General features: G+C 46.9%; 1 protein-coding gene and 1 pseudogene across 1 annotated transcript in view; both read left to right on the forward strand.

The window, feature by feature from the left end:
- The first annotated feature begins 5,050 nt into the window (after positions 1–5,050).
- On the forward strand, positions 5,051–5,619 carry LOC129405858 (selenoprotein K-like; annotated as a pseudogene).
- Positions 5,620–15,314: 9,695 nt separating this feature from the next.
- Positions 15,315–21,319, forward strand: part of CARNMT1 (carnosine N-methyltransferase 1) — a 40,860-nt gene continuing 34,855 nt past the window's right edge. The window contains exon 1 of the mRNA XM_004612959.2: positions 15,315–15,658. Coding sequence (XP_004613016.2) covers positions 15,477–15,658 — 182 coding nt within the window. The 5' untranslated portion in view covers positions 15,315–15,476. The remainder of the gene's footprint in view (positions 15,659–21,319) is intronic.

The following is a 21,319-nucleotide window of genomic DNA, read 5'->3' on the forward strand; positions in this document are numbered from 1 at the left end:
TATACCCAGATATGTTCAGTGTTTTGCTCCTGGCTCTGTGTTCAGAGATCACTCAAGGGAACATAGGTATGAACTCCAAGTCAGCTGACGCAAGGCTGCCCCTGGCCTGCTGTACCACCAACCCGGCGCTGTCAAGCTAATTATTACATTGCTATAAGCAGAAATGTTACTCACTGCTCAGAAGTCTAATAGGAAGCTTTCAGAAAGCGCATCCCTACTACAGAAAGAAACAGAATTTTTTTCTTTTTTCTGAATTTGTTGATACTGACTGTGATACCTGGCACTGAATCACGATCTTGTAATTGTCAGTGTCGTGTTAAAACTATGCTATCACACTGAAAACAGCAGAAGTAAAGGGTAGAGAGATAGGGTTAATGATATCAATGGCTCAGCCTGGTATGGAACCCCTTGAAACTTCATGGAAAAATAGTACATGGCATTATTTAAGATAGCTTTAGTTGTTGGTCTGTACATATCACTGAGAGCATCCTATGTAACATAGCTTTTCAGAAAAAAGATAAGCAAGAGGTTTAATCAGAAAGATTCATATGAGGGGAGGCAGTTAGGATAGAGAAGGAACCACTATGACAATAATATGTAGAATGATCGCTCCGGACAAGAACTGAATGCTAAAAGTAGGTAAAGGGATATACATGATAACTATATTACTGGGGCTGGAGCGATAGCACAGCGGGTAGGGCGTTTGCCTTGCACGCGCCCGACCTGGGTTTGATTCCCAGCATCCCATATGGTCCCCTGAGCACTGCCAGGGGTAATTCCTGAGTGCACGAGCCAGGAGTAACCTCTGTGCATCACTGGGTGTGACCCAAAACGCCAAAAAAAAAAAAAAATAGAAAAGAAAACTGTATTACAAACCAGAAGGAGGAAGAGAGAGGAGCAAGAAAAAGAGAAAGTAGAAGTGTCTGTCATAGGGGTGGGGGGAGAGGGGAGGGGGGAGGGGAGATGGCAGGGAGAGGGAAACTGGGAATATTGGTGAAGGGAGATGTACACTGGTGAAAGGAAGATGGGGGTTGAACATTGTATAACTGAAACCCAATCATGAACAGCTTTGTAACTGTGTATCTCATAGTAATTCAATTGGGAAAAATGCTAAAAAAACATCATATGTGCATCACTGTATCACTGTCATCCAGTTGTTCATGGAGTTGCTCGTGCGGGCACCAGTAATGTCTCTATTCGTCCCAGCCCTGAGATTTTAGCAATCTCTCCTTACTTGTCTTTCCCAGTGATTGGAGGGAATGAGACCATATGTGCATATTCTGTATTATTTCTAAAGCCATTCTTCTTGATCTTTAATGTATATGTGAATCCCATGGGGATTTAGGTGAAGCTGTATTTCTTGTTTATTTTTTGGGGGGGCCACACCCAGATGTACTCAAGGCTTATTCCTGACTCTTTACCAGGCATCACGCTAGCACAGCTTGGGATGACATGGCCAACCATACGGTGAACTATCTGGGGTGCCAGGTATTGGGCCCCAGTCAGCCATGTGCAAGGGAAGCACCAACCTAATGTATTCTCTCTCTAGCCCTGAGGCTAGATTTCTAACAAATGCCCAGGCAACTCTTGATACTGGTGCAGGGTAACACTTTTGAGTAGCAAATATGTACCTGAAGATTGCATTAAAGAACATCTGCTAGGGCCAGTTCTTGCATGCGGCTGACCTGGTTCCATCTCCAGTATCCATATGGTTCCCCAATGCTGCCAGGAGTATTTCCAGAGCATAGCGCCACGTGTCAATGTCAAACACAGCTGGGTGTGGCCCTAACACCCCCCACCCAAACTATCAAAAACAAAACTCCAAACAAAAAGAGTATCTTCTAAAAATTAATAGGCTCTTCAAAGGTGTTGGAATATTTCCCCTTTTTCAGCTGCCCTCTGGAGATAATTTCAGAGGCAGCTTCCCTTTTCTCACTAGAAGCCTGACTGGTCTTTGACATGCAGATTTTAGGTGCTAGCCAGGCCTGACTTGACATTGTAGATTTCAGGCTCTGGCCTATCCTAGTCTTTGGGATGTAAATCCGAGTGCTTTCAGCCCAAGGAAGGCTTTGGTTTTGGTTTTGTATCTTATTTGGGGGGTGGGGGGGTGGGGGGGGGTGTGCTAGATTGATGGCCTGCAGATTCAAGAGAATAATGCTGTCTCAATGTTCTTCCTGTAAGATCTTTTGGTGCCTTTGGTGACGTCAATGTATTGCACCCTTTGGAAGTGCCATGTTGAGTAAAAGGGGTTCAGAGAGAGATACAAGAGAGGAGAGACTAGAGAAGGAGGCGGCGGTAGATCCAGAGAGAGGCCGGAGCTGGGAGTGCGGGAGATGGAAGATTAAAGATTGAATAAACAGTAACTAATCAGCAACCAGCATGGTCCTCGTTCTTCCTTTGCCTTTCCTTGACCACCGGCCGTCCCGATCCAGTCCACACACTGCGGTTCCAGGGCACTGAACTCGGGTGGTGAGACAGAGCCGCCCGGAGAGCCCAAGAGTGCACTCGCCCCTCGGCGAGCTTTAGTTTTACACACAAAGGCAGCTCAAGAATGATGATAGCGGGGCCCGAGCGATAGCACAGCAGGTAGGGCGTTTGCCTTGCACTTGGCCGACCCAGGTTCGATCCCCGGCATCCCATATGGTCCCCCAAGCACCGCCAGGAGTAATTCTTGAGTGCAAAGCCAGGAGTAACCCCTGAGCATCGCTGGGTGTGACCCAAAAAGAAAAAAAAAAAGAATGATGATAGGATATAACAGTGATTCTGCCCATTCAAACAGCAGAGTCTAACAGTTTGCTTTTTCAATAATTCCAGGAGAGGAGGGTGACAGATGGTGAAGCAAGAACAAGATCTTAGAGATTAGCTCTGTAGAGAAGCACTGGAGCACTGTCGGAGCACTGTCCTCCGTTGTTCATCAATTTGCTTGAACGGCACCAGTAACGTCTCCATTGTGAGACTTGTTGTTACTGTTTTTGGCATATCGAATATGCCATGGGGAGCTTGCCAGGCTCTGCTGTGCGGGCGAGATACTCGGTAGCTTGCCGGGCTCTCCGAGAGGGCGGAGGAATCGAACCCAGGTCAGCTGCATGCAAGGAAAACGCCGTACCACTGTGTTATCGCTCCAGTCCAGTGCTATTGCTCCACTCCTATAAGCAGAGAAGCAAGGACTAAAAAACATCTTTTTAATTTGGATGATGTTCCTAGACAAAACACAAATAATATGTGATGCTGGCTGATTTTTAAAGGTCTTCTGCTCTGAAAATATTGTGGAACTTCTATCTTTACATATCTAAGACATTTAAAACAATAAAATAATTATATGCAAAACAAGTTTTTAAAGTATGTCAACCAAAGTATGACACCCCTTCCCCACCCATAAAAATCCCCATGCATATTGAATTTGGGGATGGGGAGTAACATATAACGTAGTAAATGATTTGTGGTGTATTTGCTTCACTACTGCCCTAAGTATGCAAGAGTATACCCACTGGATAACTTACCTCTTAATTTCTACGTGAGGAAATGAAAAAGGATGCCTCAGTTTCCCCTTGCCAGTGAGACAAAAAGTCAGATTCCATTTTGTGCCTCAGGGTCATGAGTTTATAATCTAGTAAGAAAAACATGCCAAATCCCAGGGGCACGAACATAAATGCCCAGACATCTGCCCACAGGTAACAAGGATGATGCAAGGAAATGGAACAAGTTGTGTTAACCACTCTCTATGCTTCTGTGTCTCTGCCTGCTTGCTCATGGTCCTGAGAAGGCACCTGGCAGGGGGCACCTAGACACGCAGGCCTGCACCCAGGCACACAGGCAGGAGGGCACAGGGCTTAAACACCTCTCCCTGAAGTTGATTGCAGTTCCAAGCTCAGGAAGCAGTCCCAGCTTTCGACCTTCAGAGTGAATCCTTCATATGAGTGTGTCTCGGTGTGTGAATAAAACCTTGAATATCTGCCCGTGTGTCTGTCTCTGTGTGTGTCAGTAGGCAGCTGAGCTCAGGCTTGTGGCCACTTAACACCCATGTGGGGGTCTTCTTTTCTTTTCTATCCTCCTTTCCAACTCAGTCTGACCATCTCTATTATTCAATATTTTCACTCTTGAAAATCTTGAAGAGCCTGGGAATCATAAAGGAACAGAGACTACCACCGCAGCTTCTGCCTCATCTGGATCAGAAGCACAGAATAATGTCTGTTCAAATTATGTTTTTAAGTTGAAATTAAAGAAAAACAAAATTTAGAGTTTATGGGATGAGGAGACATTTTTATAGAGACTGCTTTAGTGCTCTCGGAAAGAGACTCCCAGTGGCAGAATAAAAATTCACACAAAATTCCATTAGCTTCTCTTTTTAAAAACTTTATTTTTTGTTTTGTTTTTTTAGGGCCACACTCAGTGGTGCTGAGGGCTTACTCCTGCCTCTGTGCTCAGAGAATACTCCTGTTGGACTTCAGGGGACCATATGGGGCTCGGGGCGGGGGAGTAGAGGGAGAGGTGTCAGCTGTGTTCAGGCAAATGCCCTACGCTTCTCCCTTTAATAAAAAGAAAAGAGAAAATAATATTCATTCTAAGTTTCAGAATACTCTTGAGAGCATTAAAACAATCAATGTGTAAATAGTGATTACAACTGGATACTGACTCTTGTGATTAAGAATATAAAACATTATTAAAGGAAGGGCCAGAGCAATAGTACAGCGGGTAGGACATTTCCCTTGCACACAGTCAAGCCGACATCCCTTATGGTCCCCTGAGCACTGTCAGGAGTAATTACTGAGTGTTGAACCAGGAGTAACCCCTGAGCATTGCCCTGCCCCAGTAAAAAAAAAGTTGTTTTTTTTTAAAAAAACTAGTTTAAAGTACTTTTAGGGGCTGGAAAGATAGAACAGTGGATAGGGCGTTTGCCTTGCATGCAGCTGACCTGGGTTCAATTCCCAGCATTCCATATGGTCCCCTAAGCATTGCCAGGAGTAATTCCTGGGTGAAAAGCCAGGAGTAACCCCTGAGCATTGCTGGGTGTGACCCAAAAAGAAAAAAAAAAAAGAAAAAAGAGAGACGGGGAGCGGAGGGAGATACGGAAGCCGGGAGGGCCGAGCCGCTCCGCGGGCCGAGCGGAGGCAGGATGGTTTACATCTCGAACGGACAAGTGTTGGACAGCCGGAGTCAGTCCCCATGGAGATTATCTTTGATAACAGATTTCTTCTGGGGAATAGCAGAGTTCGTGGTTTTGTTTTTCAAGACTCTGCTTCAGCAAGACGTGAAAAAGGGAAGAGGCTTTGGAAATTCATCTGATTCCAGATATGATGATGGAAGAGGACCGCCAGGAAACCCTCCTAGAAGAATGGGTCGAATCAATCATCTGCGGGGCCCAAGTCCTCCTCCAATGGCTGGTGGATGAGGAAGGTAAATGTCTGCTTTAAGAAGCAGACAACTGGACAAGCACATTCATACTAGACGGAAACCATCTGGAAGTGAAGGGTTGACCATGCCACACAAATGGATGAATGTGTACGTCTCAATAAGGACTGTTCTGTGTCCACACAGATGAATGAGGTCGTGCTGGGAATTCCCTCTACGGGGATCTGGCATGACTGATATGCAGTTCGATAAATGCACATGTTGGTCTCATTTTTTGTATAGTTTATGAAAGTATTAATCTAGTTTTAATAAGTAAATATTTTTAGGTTCTAAAACTGACTTCTCATCTTTATATATCAAATTGGAAGAAAAAATAAAAGGCCATGTATTCAGTAAAAAAAAAAATTTTTAAGGAAAGAATAAAAAACTCAATTAGAGGTAGAAGAAGACCATTTACAGGAGTCAAATCTCTAATTGTGTGAGGAGTATGCTCATTATTTTTAAAGCAAATAATGATATGTTTATCGTAGATACTGCTATTAGGACAAAGGATAAAATGCAAAACTTAAATGAAAGACACACAAAGGGCTGACTGCAGAGGCAGGAGTTAGCCCGGAACACAGCCAGGTGCAACCCTCAAACTGAAACAAACAAAAAGCCTTAGTAGATTCACTATTAGTCCCTTACCAGATGCACATTTTGAAGTAAAGTGTGAGCCAGAGATAGCTCAAAGGGCTAGGCTGCCTTGCAGGCAGGAGGCCTGGGTTCAACCTCAGCACCACACAGTCCTGGGGCAGTGCGGGCAATGGTGTGCCCCACCACAAAACAGAAGAGAACTTGACTTAAGCGACTGGCAGCCTGGGGATGAGGTGTTGACAGTTGAAATGCTGATATGATCTGGAAATCCCCAAACCAGGATTACTCATGTCAGAAGTCTGTGGAAGCTGGTTGTTGTCTCAGCTCACTTATTCCAACGTTCGTTTTATTCAGATCACCAGTGGAGTATTTGATATTTACCCACGTTGTTGATGACTGACTTTGTTAAAAAATAATATATATGTATATATATATTACACACGCATACACATACATATATGTATGTATGTAGTGGTCAGAGCCATAGTACAGTAGGTAGGGCATTTGCCTTGTATATGATCAACCCGGATTTGATCCCTGGCATCCCATATGGTCCTTGGTGCATTGCCAAGAGTGATTCCTGAAAGCAGAGCCAAGAGGAACCCTGAGCACCACTGGATGTGGTCCCCAAAGCAAAACAAACAAATAAAAATGAGCAGAAAAATAATAAATTTACAGGTAAGGGGCCAGAAACGTAGTACAGATCTTGAGGTGTCTGCATTCCTTTCATGCAACTGACCTGGTATCACATGGTCCCCTGGGCACCCCTGACTGAAAACCCTGAGAACCACAGGGATGACCTGTGATCCCTGGCACCACAGGGATGACCTGAGTGATCCCCAGCACCACAGGGCCCTAGTAGCATCACACCTGTGGGCCCTTGCATCGAACCATAGGCAGGGCCCTAGCACCTGGGACACTTGTGCCCCACCCCCCAAATACAGGTAGAAGATAATTTTTTGTTTTGGTTTTAGGCTACATCACTCAGGGCTTACTCCTGGTTCTGTGCTCAGGAATCAGTCTTTTTTTTATTATTTATATTTATTTTAAAATGAATCACTGTAGGGTACTGTTATAGACTCATGAACTTTCGTGCTTATGTTCCAGTCATTCAATGGTCAAGTGTCCATCCCTCCACCAGTGCCCATTCTCCAACACCAAAGATCCCAGTATCCCTCCCACGACCCCTATCCCCTCCCCCCCATGTCTGTGGCAGGGCATTCCTTTTTCCTCTCTCTCTTCAGGAATCATTCTTGGCGGTACTCAAGGTATGCAGTGTGGGGACTGAACTTGTGAGGGCTGTGTCCAAGCACCTTCACCCTGGCACTATCTCTTGAGCCCAAAAGATAAGTCTTTTTTTTTCCTCTCTTTGGGTCACACCCGGCGATGCACAGGGGTTACTCCTGGATCTGCACTTAGGAATTACCCCTGGCGGTGCTGGGGGACCATATGGGATGCTCGGAATTGAACCTGGGTCGGCCACATGCAAGGCAAACACCCTACCCGCTGTGCTATCGCTCCAGCGCCAGATAAGTCTTCTTTTTTTCAGCTACACTTAAATGTTTTAATGGACATAACATTAGTATAAAACATTATAGAATTACTTAGTGAACCATATACAAGTCAACATCTGTATATTCTATATTAAGTTCATTACTAAAATTCCAGAATTCTGTTTTTTTTTTTTTTTTTGCTTTCTTTCAGTCACACCGGGCGATGCACAGGGGTTACTCCTGGCTCATGCACTCAGGAATTACTCCTGGCAGTGCCCAGGGGACCATATGTGATGCTGGGAATCGAGCCCAGGTTGGCCGCGTGCAAGGCAAACGCCCTCCCTGCTGTGCTCCAGCCCCAATTCCAGAATTCTACCATACACTCAGTTTATTCCGATAGAGATAGAGGGAACAGGATGGCGAGAGTAGGGATATGGCCCACACAGAAGGAATCATCTGATCTGGAAGGCGACAAGGGAGGCCTTTGGGGTGCCGATGACCTGATGGCAAGGCTCCGCTGGGTCCCCAGATCACCATCTCACATGTTCTCCCCTGTATGGACGTCCCATTCTTGGGCCATGGTTAACGCTCACCCACCATCTTTGGTGCAGGGAGTGGGCTTGAGCCTCTCTTCGGAATCCTGCGTCAGGAGGCCCCTCCCATTATCCGGGGGCGTCCGTACCTTATTCTTTCTTCCCTTTTGTTTCCCTAAAGTCTTTTACTCATTTTGGCCATTTGCTCTACTACCTTTTAATTTTGATGCTTTAGGACAAAAACCTGAATGTCTGTGCCCACTACAACACTCTGCCTCAACTTGCCCACATCTTTCCTCCTTCCCTTCTGGTCACCATTAATTGGTCTTATAAAGGAGAGATAGCACAGTAGGTACGGCATTTGCCTTGCATGCAGCTGACCTGGGTTCAATTCCTCCGTCCCTCTCAGAGAGCCTGGCAAGCTGCCGAGGGTATCCTGCCCACACGGCAGAGCCTGGCAAGCTCCCTGTGGCGTATTTGATATGCCAAAATAGTAACAAGAAGTGTCACAATGGGGACATTACTGGTGCCCGCTCAAGCAAATCCATGAGCAAAGGAAGAAAGTGCTAACAGTGCTAACCTTTTAAAAATATAAGCTCATTTGTTTCTCTATTCACCACATGTGAGTCAAATCATTTGGTGTTTTCTTTCTTCTTCTATTTTGCTACACAATCTTTATTGTTGCAAATGGCTTGCTTTAATTTTCCCTATAGCTAAGGGCTTCACTGTGTATACATCATGTCTTTATTCAAGGTGTTGATGGATACTTGAGATGGTTTGCAGGCACTGACTATTATAAATAATGCTTCAACAAACATGGGTGATGATATATATCACTTTGAATATATTTTTATTCTTCAGGCAAATATCCAGAAGCTAAATGATGATTTTTTTTTTCTTTTTGGGTCTCATCCCGCGATGCACAGGGGTTATTCCTGGCTCATGCAGTCAGGAATTACTACTTGCGGTACTCGGGGGACCATATGGGATGCTTGGAATCCAACCTGTGTTGGCCAAGTGCAAGGCAAACGCCCCACCCGTTGTGCTATTGCTACAGCCCCAGAATAATGATAGCTTATAAAATTTCTATCTTTAATTTGTGGGACCATAGCCAGGGACTAAACTCAGAATCTCATACACACTAGGCATGTGCTTTACCACGTAAACTAATTTCCTAACCCTACTTCTTAATTTCTTTTGTATGTGTAAAGTAAAATCAGTTTATTCAGGAAATAAAGGGAGGGAAGAAGAAAAGTAGATAAAGATACATTCTTGGGACTGGAGCGATAGCACAGAGGGTAGGGCATTTGTCTCACATGCGGCCAACCCGGGTTCGATTCCCAGCATCCCATATGGTCCCCTGAGCACTGCCAGGAGTAATTCCTGAGTGCAGAACAAGGAGTGATCCCTGTGCATCGCCAGGTGTGACCCAAAAAGCAAAAATAAAGTAAAATAAAGATACATTCTCAAGAGAGTACATGGACTATGCCAGAGTTAAAAAAAAAAAAAGTGCAGGTACACATCGCAGGTAGAGATGTGCTGACCGTTTCCCCAGAACGGACCCTAAGATAAGAAAACACACATTTCAGGAAGATGTGTGCCGAAGAGGCAGGCCCCCCACACACCACCCCCATTTCCTCTGCCAAGATACAGTTTTCCCAAACTGCTCCTCCCCCAGCCTGTTGCTAGGGTAGTTGTCAAGGGGACAGCATGGAGCCCTTGAGGGTCTTTTGATATACTCAGCATGGCCTCTGCTCCAGGGGCACTGCCTCTCCCCAGGGTCCAGAGACCTCTCCTGTCAGGAAACACCCAAGCACACAGTCAGGAATTCTGCATCTTTGTGGGTTTCCTGGCTACTGAGATGGATCCTTTGTGTCAAACGCCTCCATATCCTTGAACTGGTTTTAGGTTCCAGACAAGTCTTTTCCCAATCCACATTCCCAAGGCACCTAGAGATTTCACCCTCTTAAGCTGTTTTTGTTTGTTTTTGTTTTGGAGCCTTACTTGCCAATGCAGCTGACCCAGGTTCAATCCCCAGAACCCCATATCATTCCCTGAGCCCACTGGAGTGATCCCTGAATTCAGAGTCAGGAATAAGCCCTGAGCACCAATGGCTGTGGCCCACTCCCCAGCCCCCCCAAAAGATAACAATATAGAAAACTGGGGGAGCTGGAGAGATAGTACGGCAGGTAAGGCGCTTGCCTTGCATGCAGCTAACCCAGAATGATCCCCAGCATCTCATGGTTCTTGGAGCACCATCAGGAGTGATTCCTGAGTACAGAGCCAGGGTTCTAGGGATTGAACCCGGGTCAGCTGCATGAAGGTAAATGCCCAACCAGCCATATTATTGCTTTGGCCACAGCCTACTTACATCATCTGTGTTGAAGGCCTGTCTTCTGTGATTTCCTCATGCTTAAACAGGGCACAGACGTTGCCTATGTAAAGGTATGAAATCTCATACTAACTTAATATTGATTGGGCCCAGGCAATGGTGAAAGCCTGAGACAACATGATCAAATGAATGCAACAATGTAAACCAAAGCTCCTATTGTCTTGTAAAAATGCTGAGAAAACACTTGTCACTCCTCCAGTCCTACTTTTCATTTTTATTATTTCTTTATTATTTGGACTGGAGCGATAGCACAGCCAGTAGGGCGTATGCCTTGCACATGGCCGACCCGGGTTCTATTCCTCCGTCTCTCTCGGAGAAGTACTCCTGGTGGTGCTCGGGAGGCTGTATGTGATGCCGAGGACCAACACAGGTTGGCCGCATGAAGGCAAACACCCTTCCTGCTGCACACTCCCTCCGGCTCCATCTACTGTTAATTTTACCATCATGGCTCCGTTCCTTCCTTCGCATGCCACGTCATCGCCATCAACCTCCCCAGGGTGGGGGAAGCGGCCAGAGGCTACTGAACTCGGGTGGCGGGAGAGACAGCTGCTGCCCTAGGCCCTGTGCCTGGCTCGGTGCGGTGAGGCGTCCCTTCCCTCGCCTGCGCCTTTTCTTTTTATACACCCAACACACACACACACACACACACACACACACACACACACACATACACACACACACACACACACACAGGAGATGTAATATTATGTCCATTTAAAAACTAATAGAACTGGGGCTGGAGCGATAGCACAGCGGGTAGGGCATTTGCCTTGCATGCGGCCGACCCGGGTTCAATCCCCAGCATCCCATATGGTTCCTCAAGCTCCAGGAATAATTCTTGAGTGCATGAGACATGAGAAACACTTGTGCAATGCTGGGTGTGTCCCAAAAAGCAAAAAACAAACAAACAAAAAACTAAAATAAAACTAATAGAACCAAGGACCTCTATAACTTTTCAAACAACCTGACAATGACAACATAAAGCAGTGTTTCATGCACAGGGCCAGAAGTTAGTGGATGCCTTATGTTATCTTTAATTCACTGCAAGAGGTACAAGAAATAATCAATGCATTTGTTGTAAAGGTTGAATAAATGAATTTTCAATGCTGATATAAATGTCAGTTGGCGCTAAGGGTGGCTCATGTGAAATGAGTGGGAAGGAGAAAGACAGTCACTTTCTCCCGATCCACCTCTGCCACTTGGGACCCAGGGTTACTGGGTTCTTGTCTTGCTTCACAAAAAGGAATTTCAGGAGTAGACAAGGAGTGAGGTAAATAGATCTTATTTGGAGGGTTCTTGAAGGTGTGGAGGGAGAGTGAGAGAAAGAGAGAGAGAGGAGAGAGAGAGAGAGAGAGAGAGAGAGAGAGAGAGAGAGAGAGAGAGAGAGAGAGAGAGAGAGAGAGAGAGAGAGAGAGAGAGAGAGAGAGGAAAGAGAAAGAGAAAGAGAGTGAAAGTAATGCAGAGGGGAGATGCAGGCGACAAATGTGTTCGGGCACCACATGTGCTGGGCCATCTGGGCACAAGCAGCACATAGGCCCGGGTAGCATATGCGGGCCTTTCCTTTGTTCAAGGTGGCCTTTATAGGGTTTCCCAACCTGCCCCCATGTGGCACTTACCTCAGCTAAAGTTGTTGCTGAGGAGGTTACCAGGGGGGTTGGGAGTGCTGATGGTCTTCTTTGAAATTCTTTTCCTGGTCTTTTGTTTCTGCAGGAGCTCCTTGGGCTGTTGCTGTAGAGAGGTGAGGGTCTTTTCAGGCCTTAGTTCCTGTTTTTCCTGTTTTCTTCAAGGTAGGCTTTTGCCATTGCCTTGGGAGGAGCCTTCCCTATCCTGCCTACATCAATATTAATTGTCCTTAAGCAAGAATATTGATTTCTCTGGGTCTTTTGACTGAGTTAAGAAACAAGGTGATGTAATAGGGAAACTAGTGGGAAAAATGCATTGTTAAGCAAGTGCTCACATACCATTTTATTTATTGTTTGTTTGGGGGCCACACCCAGTAGTGCTTGGTGCTCAGGGGTTACTCCTGGCTCTGCTCTCAGAAATTACTCCCAGGGGTAGGGGTCCACACGGATGCAGGTTCGTTCAATCCCCAGCATCCATATGTGCGGGTGAACATCCTACTTGCTGTGCCATCTCTTTAGCCCACCCACCATTTTAAAAGGACAGCCAGTGTGACAATCATACACTTACAAAATAGACACTGAACCTGGGTAGGTAGGTGCGGTTCCAGTAACTTACGGTACGGCTCCATGACGATTACATACCTGTTTCACAGCGTCCTCATCTATAACATCAAAACTGGGTTTTACGTTGTGTATCTTAATGACATCCCCTAAGACTTTCTACAAGATAAGAGACAGAACCAGACGTGCCTCTATTTTGGAAATTAATTTATTATCTGTTCTAAGATCCTGGAAAGTATATAGCTGATTATCATAATCCATCGCATCTTCTTCTTGATCTCTTTTTTATTTCCCTTTTGTTTTTTGGGCCACACTGGGTTGGCCTTCTATTCTGAATTTTTTAGGTCATCAGACCTATATCAATGCCACTAAAAAAATACTTAAAAAAATTTTTTTTTTTTTGCTTTTTGGGTCACACCTGGCGATGTACAGGGGTTACTCCTGGCAGTGCTCAGGGGACCATATGGGATACTGGGAATCGAACCCAGTGACTGCGTGCAAGGCAAATACCCTACCTGCTGTGCTATTGCTCCAGCCCTCAATAAATTATTAACAAATCATAATGTGTATAATTTGATTGTGAGAGAACAGGATTAGTAACAGTTTATGTATAAATTCTATTTTTTCTGCTTTTTGGGATCACACCTGGCAATGCTCAGGGATTCTCCTTTTACTGCATTCAGAAATTACTCCTGCGGTGCTCAGTGGGCCAAACGGGATACTGAGGATAGAATCCCGGTGGACCCAGTGCAAGGCAAACACCCTCCCCACTGTACTATTGCTCCAGCCTCCTATATATAAATTCTAAAGCTCAGACTCATAAAAACAGGCCTTGAGAGAAAGTCTGGAAGACTAGGCAAGAAGCTGGTAGAGTGAGGAAGGGTGATAGGGGTAATGAAACTGCCAACTGTGTGTGTGTGCGCGTGTGTGTTTTAATTTTGATCCTCTACTTCATCACTATTAAAAAAGGATTTAAAAAACCTGTGGGGGGCCACACGTGACCTTGCTCAGAGCTTACTCCTGCTTCTGTGCCAGGGACCACTCTTGGCGCGGCATGGAGTGTCAGAGGGGGAGTCATACATGAGCTCAGCGCTCCGGGCCTGCCGCCCAAGGCAAGCGCCTTCTCCACTGCATCTAGATTTTAAAATGGTACAAAGTCATACATAAACTGCAATATTAACTGATTTTTAAAGAAAATTCCATGGGGCCAGAGCGATGGTACAGCATGCAGGGTTCTTGTGTTGGAAACAGCCGACCTGGGCTGGCTCTCTGACACCCCATATGGTACCCGGGAACAATTCCTGAATTCAGAGCCAGGAGTAACCCTAAGCATCTGCGTGGTTCCAAAACAAAAACAAACAACGGAAAAGAAAATGCCTTTATTGAAGTTCAATATCAGCAATAAAAAGAAGTACTAGCGGGGCTGGAGCGACAGCACAGCGGGTAGGGTGTTTGCCTCACATGCGGCCGACCTGGGTTCAATTCCCAGCATCCCATAGGGTCCCCTAAGCACCACCAGGAATAATTCCTGAGTGCAGAGCCAGGAGTAACCCCTGTGCATTGCCGCGTGTGACGCAAAGTGAAAAAAAAAAGCAAAAAAGTACTAGCTTTTAATACAAGAATTCCTTTTCTTTTGTGTTTGGACCACATCCAGCAGTGCTCTGGGCTGACTCCAGGCTCAGTGCTCCTGGCGCTCTCGGCGGGTGTTGGTGCAGGGGCTGGGCGCACGCAAGGCCAGGGCGCTATCTGCTGCGTTCCAGGTCGGGCCCAACCCGAGTGTCTTCTGCAGAACTCACATTCCCTGCTTACGGAGCACTTCTAAATGAAACAGTTTCATGACCTAGTGTGACGGTCTAGTGTGTATCAATCATATCGGACTTGGAGCAAGTTGTTCCCCGAATGATAACGAAATGCAGACAGGGCCTCCTGTTAGCCCCAAGTCCAGGGGAAAATGGGGCAAAAGAGCGAATTCCAGAGAGGAAGAGCTGAAGTTCTGGCACTTCTAGGAAGAAGCCCCTGGGCTGGTTCTCCAGCCGCGGGGGGGATGAGGGTCTGGGGCGGGGGGGGGGGAGGGGGGGAACAGCAGCCCTCTCCGCCCCCGGCAAGGAAGCGCTCGGGTTCGTCTTCTGAATCCGAACTGCGCGCCAGCTGCTCCGCCCCGCTCCGCCCCGCTCCGCCGGGACATAAGCCTCACTGAGCAGCGGCGCGGGGTGTGGGGTGCGGGGTGCGGGGCGCTGGGCAGAGTCCGCGCACTAGGCGCTCCAGGTTTCCCGCAGGAGCCAAGCTCCACCCCTCCCCCTCCGGGCCAGGTGCTCGCCCCGCCCACCGGGCCGGAGCCCCGCCCACCGCAGCGCAGTTTTGTCTGCGCCCGCCCCGCGGGTTCCAACCTCCACCCCTCCCCCGCCGGGCCAGGCGCTCACCCCGCCCACCGTGCCGGAACCCCGCCCACCGCAGGGCTGTTCTGTCCGCACCACTCCCGCGGGGCCCAAGCTCCACCCCTTCCCGCCGGGCCAGGCGCTCGCCCCGCCCACCAGGCTGGAGCCCCGCCCACCGCCGCGCCGCTCTGACCGCGCCCGCCCCGCGGGGACCAAGCTCCACCCCTCCCCTGCCAAATCAGGCGCTCGCCCCGCCCACCGGCCGGATCCCGCCCACCGCAGGCCGCTCTGACGTCAGCGCGGCGTCCCGGCGCCGGCCGCCTGCGCGTGCGCGCCGGTGCGAGGCCCTGGCGGAGGCCGGCGCGGAGGGAGGCCTGCGGGCTGCGGGGGCGGAGCGCGCCGCGAGCCGGGGGCATGTCCGCGGCGGGCGCCGTCTAGAGGGAGGCCGCGCAGCCGCCGCCACGCTCTCTGGCGCGGCCGCACGCCCGCGAGCCAGGCCCGGGGCCCCGGCGGCGATGCAGCGACGGCGGCGCCCCCCGCCCGCCGCGCCGCGGCCCGAGGAGGCGGACGTGCAGTTCTCCGCGGGGCTCCTGGGCTCGGCCGCGGCGGCGCCGGCCGCGCGCAGCGCCGAGGACGAGGAGGAGCGGCTGGAGCGGGAGCACTTCTGGAAGATCATCAACGCCTTCCGCTACTACGGGTGAGGAGGCGGGGGCGGCCGGCCGGCTCCGGGGGCCTCGGCCCCCCATTCCCTCCCCGACACCCCGCACCCCTGCGCGCTGGCCGCGTGTCCGCTGACCTCGGGACTCCCCCCCGGGGTTGGGGTCTGGCTTTCGGCGGGGCCGGGGGATCCCCGAGGGCGGCCGAGGGAAATGCAGTGACCATTCGGGGCCGGGTGCCCCGCCGGTGCCGTCCGCTCGGCCGTTGCCGGGCCGTGTCCGGAGCGCGCGCGGGGAGCCCGAGGGGCGGCACGCGGGACGCTGCGCTTGGGGTCGCGTCCTCCGGGCCGGCCGCGGCGGGGTGGGCGTGGGTGCCCGCGTGTGCGGCGCGGGTGAGGGCCGGATCGCGGGTGGTGCCGAAATCAGGCGCCGAGAAGCAGCCCCGAACGCGCTTCCACCCCGCGCGCCTGTCGGAGTCTGGGCTTCGGGACTCGAGCGCGGCGGTGGCGTGGGACTCACCGACTCCCCCCGGTCGTCTTGGTGGACGCTGAAATCACGGAGCCGCAAGAATCAAAATTCCGAGGTCGGAAAGGGACTCAGGTGCCGGATTTCCTGGGAGAGTGTCCCCCTCCTGCGCACCGTCGGTGCAGACGCGACCCCCGAGGCCGGAGCACTGTTCTCTTAGGGGTTCTGCTGTGCTTGCCGCAAACTTTAAAAAACGTTTCTGTACTGACCTCTTCAAGGGCAGGGACTGAGCCTTATTTATTTCCCGGTCACCAGTGCTTGGCATCTGTTGGTGAAGCTCTATTTTTAACGGATAAGTTACTGTAGCAAAGAAACACTGTTGTCAGTCTTGTCCGTTTGTAACTAGTGGGTAATCCACTTTGTTACTTTCCTGAATGTAGAAACGTCTAAAATGGAAGCTGTAAAAGAAGTTAGAGTTAGGTTACATTTTGTGGTTTTGAAGTTCACAGATTTTAATAATCTGTTAATTAAACCTAGTCCTGAGGGCCACGGACGATATTACTTACTGAGGCCCCCTACGAAATTAATAAGGGGTTTTTATTTCGTATTAATATACGGAGAAAGGCGGACAACTAGATTGAATTTGATGCAAATGCTGTGCCTGGAAGAACCGTTCAGGGAAAGAAGCTACTGAAACTAGATATCTAGTGTCTAGTAGATGCAAAAGAGTGTAGGACACTTGACTGTTGCAAAATCCAGTAAGTATCTGGGGGATTGTCTTGGGAATATGGTGGATCCAGTTACTTAAAATATGTTATAATTTTAATATAAGGGACTAGATTAAATTGTAGGATCAAGTGTCAGGTGTATATGTTTTAGAAAGTGGAAGGGGTCTTTGGCCTGCAGCTAGTCATAAATATGAATGTAGAAAGGGATGCTTTTATTCAAGTGACGTGATTATGTTCAGTGAAAAAAAGTTATGTTTATCTCTTGTTTACCATTTTAATATAGGATTGAGTACATTTTCAGTTTTTGGAATAGTATTTGCATGTGTTCTTAATGAAGTACTTCATATTCCTTTATTGTATGGTATGTTCAAAATGATCTAATTAAAATATATTAAAAGGATAGCAAGGTTAGGGCACAGAGAGGACAGTGTCAGAAAGCACTGTGTTTTGTGCCGACAGTTTTATGCGCTTCTAGACCTGTACTGTCTTAATGCCATGCTGATCACATCTGGCTAATTTTTTTTTAGTATTATTGAATCACCGTGAGGAAGTCTCAGTCATACAATGATCAAACACCCATCCCTTCACCAGTGCACATGTTCCACCACCAAGAACCCCAGTATACCTCCCTTACTCCCCCCCCATCCTGCCTGTGTGGCAGATGATTTTCACTTGACTCTCTCTTTGCTTCGATTACATTCAATTTTCGACAGAAAACCCACTATTAATCAATCATTTGGAATTTCCCCCCAACAATAAGAACTGCCGAAAAGGCATCATTAGATCATTTGTTTTCTGTTGCTGATAATGAAGAGCATATGATTCACTTGGCTTCGACAGCGGCCGCGCCGTTTTGGAATTCTGGCATTTTAGTAATTAAGTCCAGAGGTATTTCTGCCAGCAGCCGTGTGTTCTGAGATTGGTTTGTGTGCCTCTGGGATCATGGCTGTTCATGGGCAGAGGAGCTGTTTGTACGCAACTGCTGGGGGGGGGGTCTCATCTTGGTGGGGAGCAGGGCTGGTTCCGCTCCCCCCACACCCGATTTTGAGATTTCCCATGAGACATCTGACTAAATTTAAATCTAAGTTAATGTGATCGGTTTCATTAGCCACATTTCAAGTCCTTAAGCCACTTGTAGCTTATTGTCTTGCTGGACTGGGTAGTATAGATGAAGCCTTTCCATTATTCTATTCCTAATTACATATTCTGTTATAGTAATTTCCAATTGGCAATCCTATTCCTGGACCTTTGGCAAATACTTATGGATTTAGTAGGGTTTTTTAAATTTAAATTTTATTTTTACAAAGTTGTTCACGATGATTTATTACAGTCACTATTCCAGCTCCAATCCCACCACCATTACACCTTCCCACTACCCTTATTTCCAATTTTTCCAACGACCACCGAAGCCTGCCCCAATAGCAGGCCTCAAATAATTTATTTTGTATTGTTTGTTAATGAATAATTTGCTGAAAATGATCAATAAAGATTTCCTTAGAAGAAAGTGTGTGAAGAGTGTTGTATCTTCACCTGGAACAATTAAACCCTTTTAAAAGAGGTTACTAAAATGCTGTTATAGATTAAGCCTTGTGTGTTAATATTTTCTAGATTGAGATTGGTTGTCTTCTACTTTACATCCCATCCAGTATGGTGTGCTACTTGTGGTATATCAGGGTAGAGTAAAGTAGAGTAGGTGTAGAGTATTAGATGTCATGTGGCCACCACATTCTCCCAGAAGACTAAAATTTTAAATGGGGTGATACAGCTGGAGCAAAATTTTTTTTTTTTTTTTTTTTTTTTTTTTTTTTGCTTTTTGGGTCACACCTGGCGATGCACAGGGGTCACTCCTGGCTCATGCACTCAGGAATCACCCCTGGCGGTGCTCAGGGGACCATATGGGATGCTGGGATTCGAACCCGGGTCGGCCGCGTGCAAGGCAAACGCCCTACCCGCTGTGCTATCACTCCAGCCCCAGGAGCAAAATTTTTAACTGGATGGTGACTTTGGGGTCCGGAAGCATCTCTGCAAGCTTGTTGCTCTCTTTCAAGATTTATTTGTGAGTCTCTTATCATGGCTGGTTAATGAGCTTATATGCTGCCAGAGGCAGTTCATGGGCATAACTGCCAGGCTCCTGAACAACAGAGGGATGGGGGAGGTCACCCATCCCCGATTCCCCTGAGAGCCTGGAAATTTTGGTCACAAAACTTGCACACCTGCATTTTTCATCAGATTCATTCCTAGGTGAGGCTTGCCCGGAGACTGGAGGCCAGCTGGTGAGCATGGCGATCATTGAGTGATGGAGGTGTCTGGCTGCTGGGGCTCTGTTCGGGTGGATGGGCTCATCTTCTCCCCTAGTTTCACTGGTGAATGTTTTCTAGTCAGGATAGAGGGTATTTATATTTAAGGTCACAGGGTAAGAAATAATTGGGTTTTTTCTCTTTGCATGATGGACTTCTAATTTTTTGCTTCCTATTGATTTTGATTAGATACATCCTAGTTCTAACTAGGATAAAAGTGGTTATAGCAGTTACAACAATAAAAAATTACCTGCCTTAAAATGCCACTGTTGTTATGAAGAAAGATGCCTAGTCATGTAGAAAATAGTACAGTTGAAAAATCAAAGACCATGTCAAGAAATGTTCTAATTTTAGAAGTAGTGGTCAGTTGAGATTTAAAAAATTGACACGTAGAGCTCATTTTATAGTGAGGCGATAGGCTATAGAGATAAACCACTTTTCCAGGGTTATGCAAGTTGTTGGTAACTACAGGTCAAAGAACCAAGATTATTCAATGAAAACTTGCCTTGTATTCACAGATAACAAAAGATGATATTAATCTTAGGTATGTAATATTTTTAAATGGGTTGACACTAACTTTCCGTCTGCAGTTATGCTTTCCTGTTTGGAGTTAGTTAGGCCTGGCTTGAGTTATGTTAGAGTCACGGCTGAGACCAGCTTCCTGCCTTGCTGATGATGGAGATAGTCGTGAGGAAATATGACTGGCTTGTCCACTTGCTCCCGTTAGTAACTGCAGACTGTGGCTAGGAGATTCTGAAGGATAGTAAATGTACCTTTAGAGCGGGTTTGGCAGACTTCCTCTGATGGGCAAGGCAGCAAATATTTTTAAGCTCCGAGGGGCTTGGTGGTCTTGGTGAGAACATTTTCACTATATATATAGAGGCAGCCTTAGGCCATGTAAACAGATGGACATAGCTTTCTTTCTGTGGGATTTTTTATAAATAGCCAGACATGGCCCTTTGTCCACTCTTTTCAAGCACATTGATTGTATTTTTAAAAATTTGAAGTTAGCTTCAATTATAATATTATAAGGACTCATCTCTTTCTGAACTTTGGTGAAAATGCCTTTTAAGAGAGCTACATGTGAAATTATGAATATGCAGTATAAGTAGTATGGAATCCATGTGTTGCTGTTCAGTTTACTTCTGACAGTTAGAATAGATGTGTATGTGTGGGCTCTTCCGATTAACCTATCTTTTAACTCAGCTTCCATTGAAAGGATGGAAGTGAGTCTCCATAGAGAATCAAAAATGGCATCTAAGGGGGTATAATTGAACATTTTTTGATTGCTTTTAAAAATATTGAATGTTGGTGACAGGTGATAAAGCTGAGATCTGAACATGACTCTAATGGCGGTGGGGGGTGTTTAGGGAGCTTTTCTCTCAGGATTCTTTAGGAGACCTGCTGAGGACCCGGGGTGGGAAGCATTGGAGGGGAAATAGTTTTCAGAAGCAGCATCAAAAAAGATTCCAGGTTTACTGAGGCATTTACTTGTGAATTCCTAACTTGAATATATCTGTGATTGTGCCGTTTATCAGTATTAGCCACTAAAGGAAGATGTGTGAATATTTTCTGAGATGAATGAATACCAAGTTCAGCTTGGGGAGTGGAGTGTTAAGATACTGTCAGGATGATTGTCTGGGGTCAGGTGTCCAGGAATGCTGAGGCAAAGAACAGTGTGACTCTTGAAACAAGGAAGGATTGTCAACTGTTGCAATGTTACTGTTTACCTAATTTAGCAAGTACAGTTTAGTTCTTTTCCTGTAGGTACTCAAACCTTAGGAACTTAAACTGTGCAGTCTTTCTGAAAGTAAATTTGTACCAGGAGCTTTAGAAATTCTTATCCATATTGAGCAAGTAATCCTTTTTTTTTTTTTTTTTTTTTTAATTTGTGGACCATTTCCCCCTCAAAGGATAGTGAACTTCACAGGTAGTGAACACAAAGTTCATCATGTAGACAAAAATGCCTAATGTTTGGCTGTATAGACTTTGATTGTATAAGATGGATGATGAATAATTATTTCAGTAATTGTGTCAGACATTTGAGAACATTTCTTTTTCTCACCTGGAAAAATTCTTTTGATATGGATAAATTAAAAGTGCTTCTTAAACTTTTTGTGCCTGTGAATTATTAGTGATTTAGTTAAAAGGCAGATTCTATTTCATTCAGTGTGGGATGGGAAAGAGTGATAGTGCAGAGGGCGCATGTTAC

Source organism: Sorex araneus, chromosome 1 (assembly GCF_027595985.1).
Source record: "Sorex araneus isolate mSorAra2 chromosome 1, mSorAra2.pri, whole genome shotgun sequence".
Taxonomy (NCBI): domain Eukaryota; kingdom Metazoa; phylum Chordata; class Mammalia; order Eulipotyphla; family Soricidae; genus Sorex; species Sorex araneus.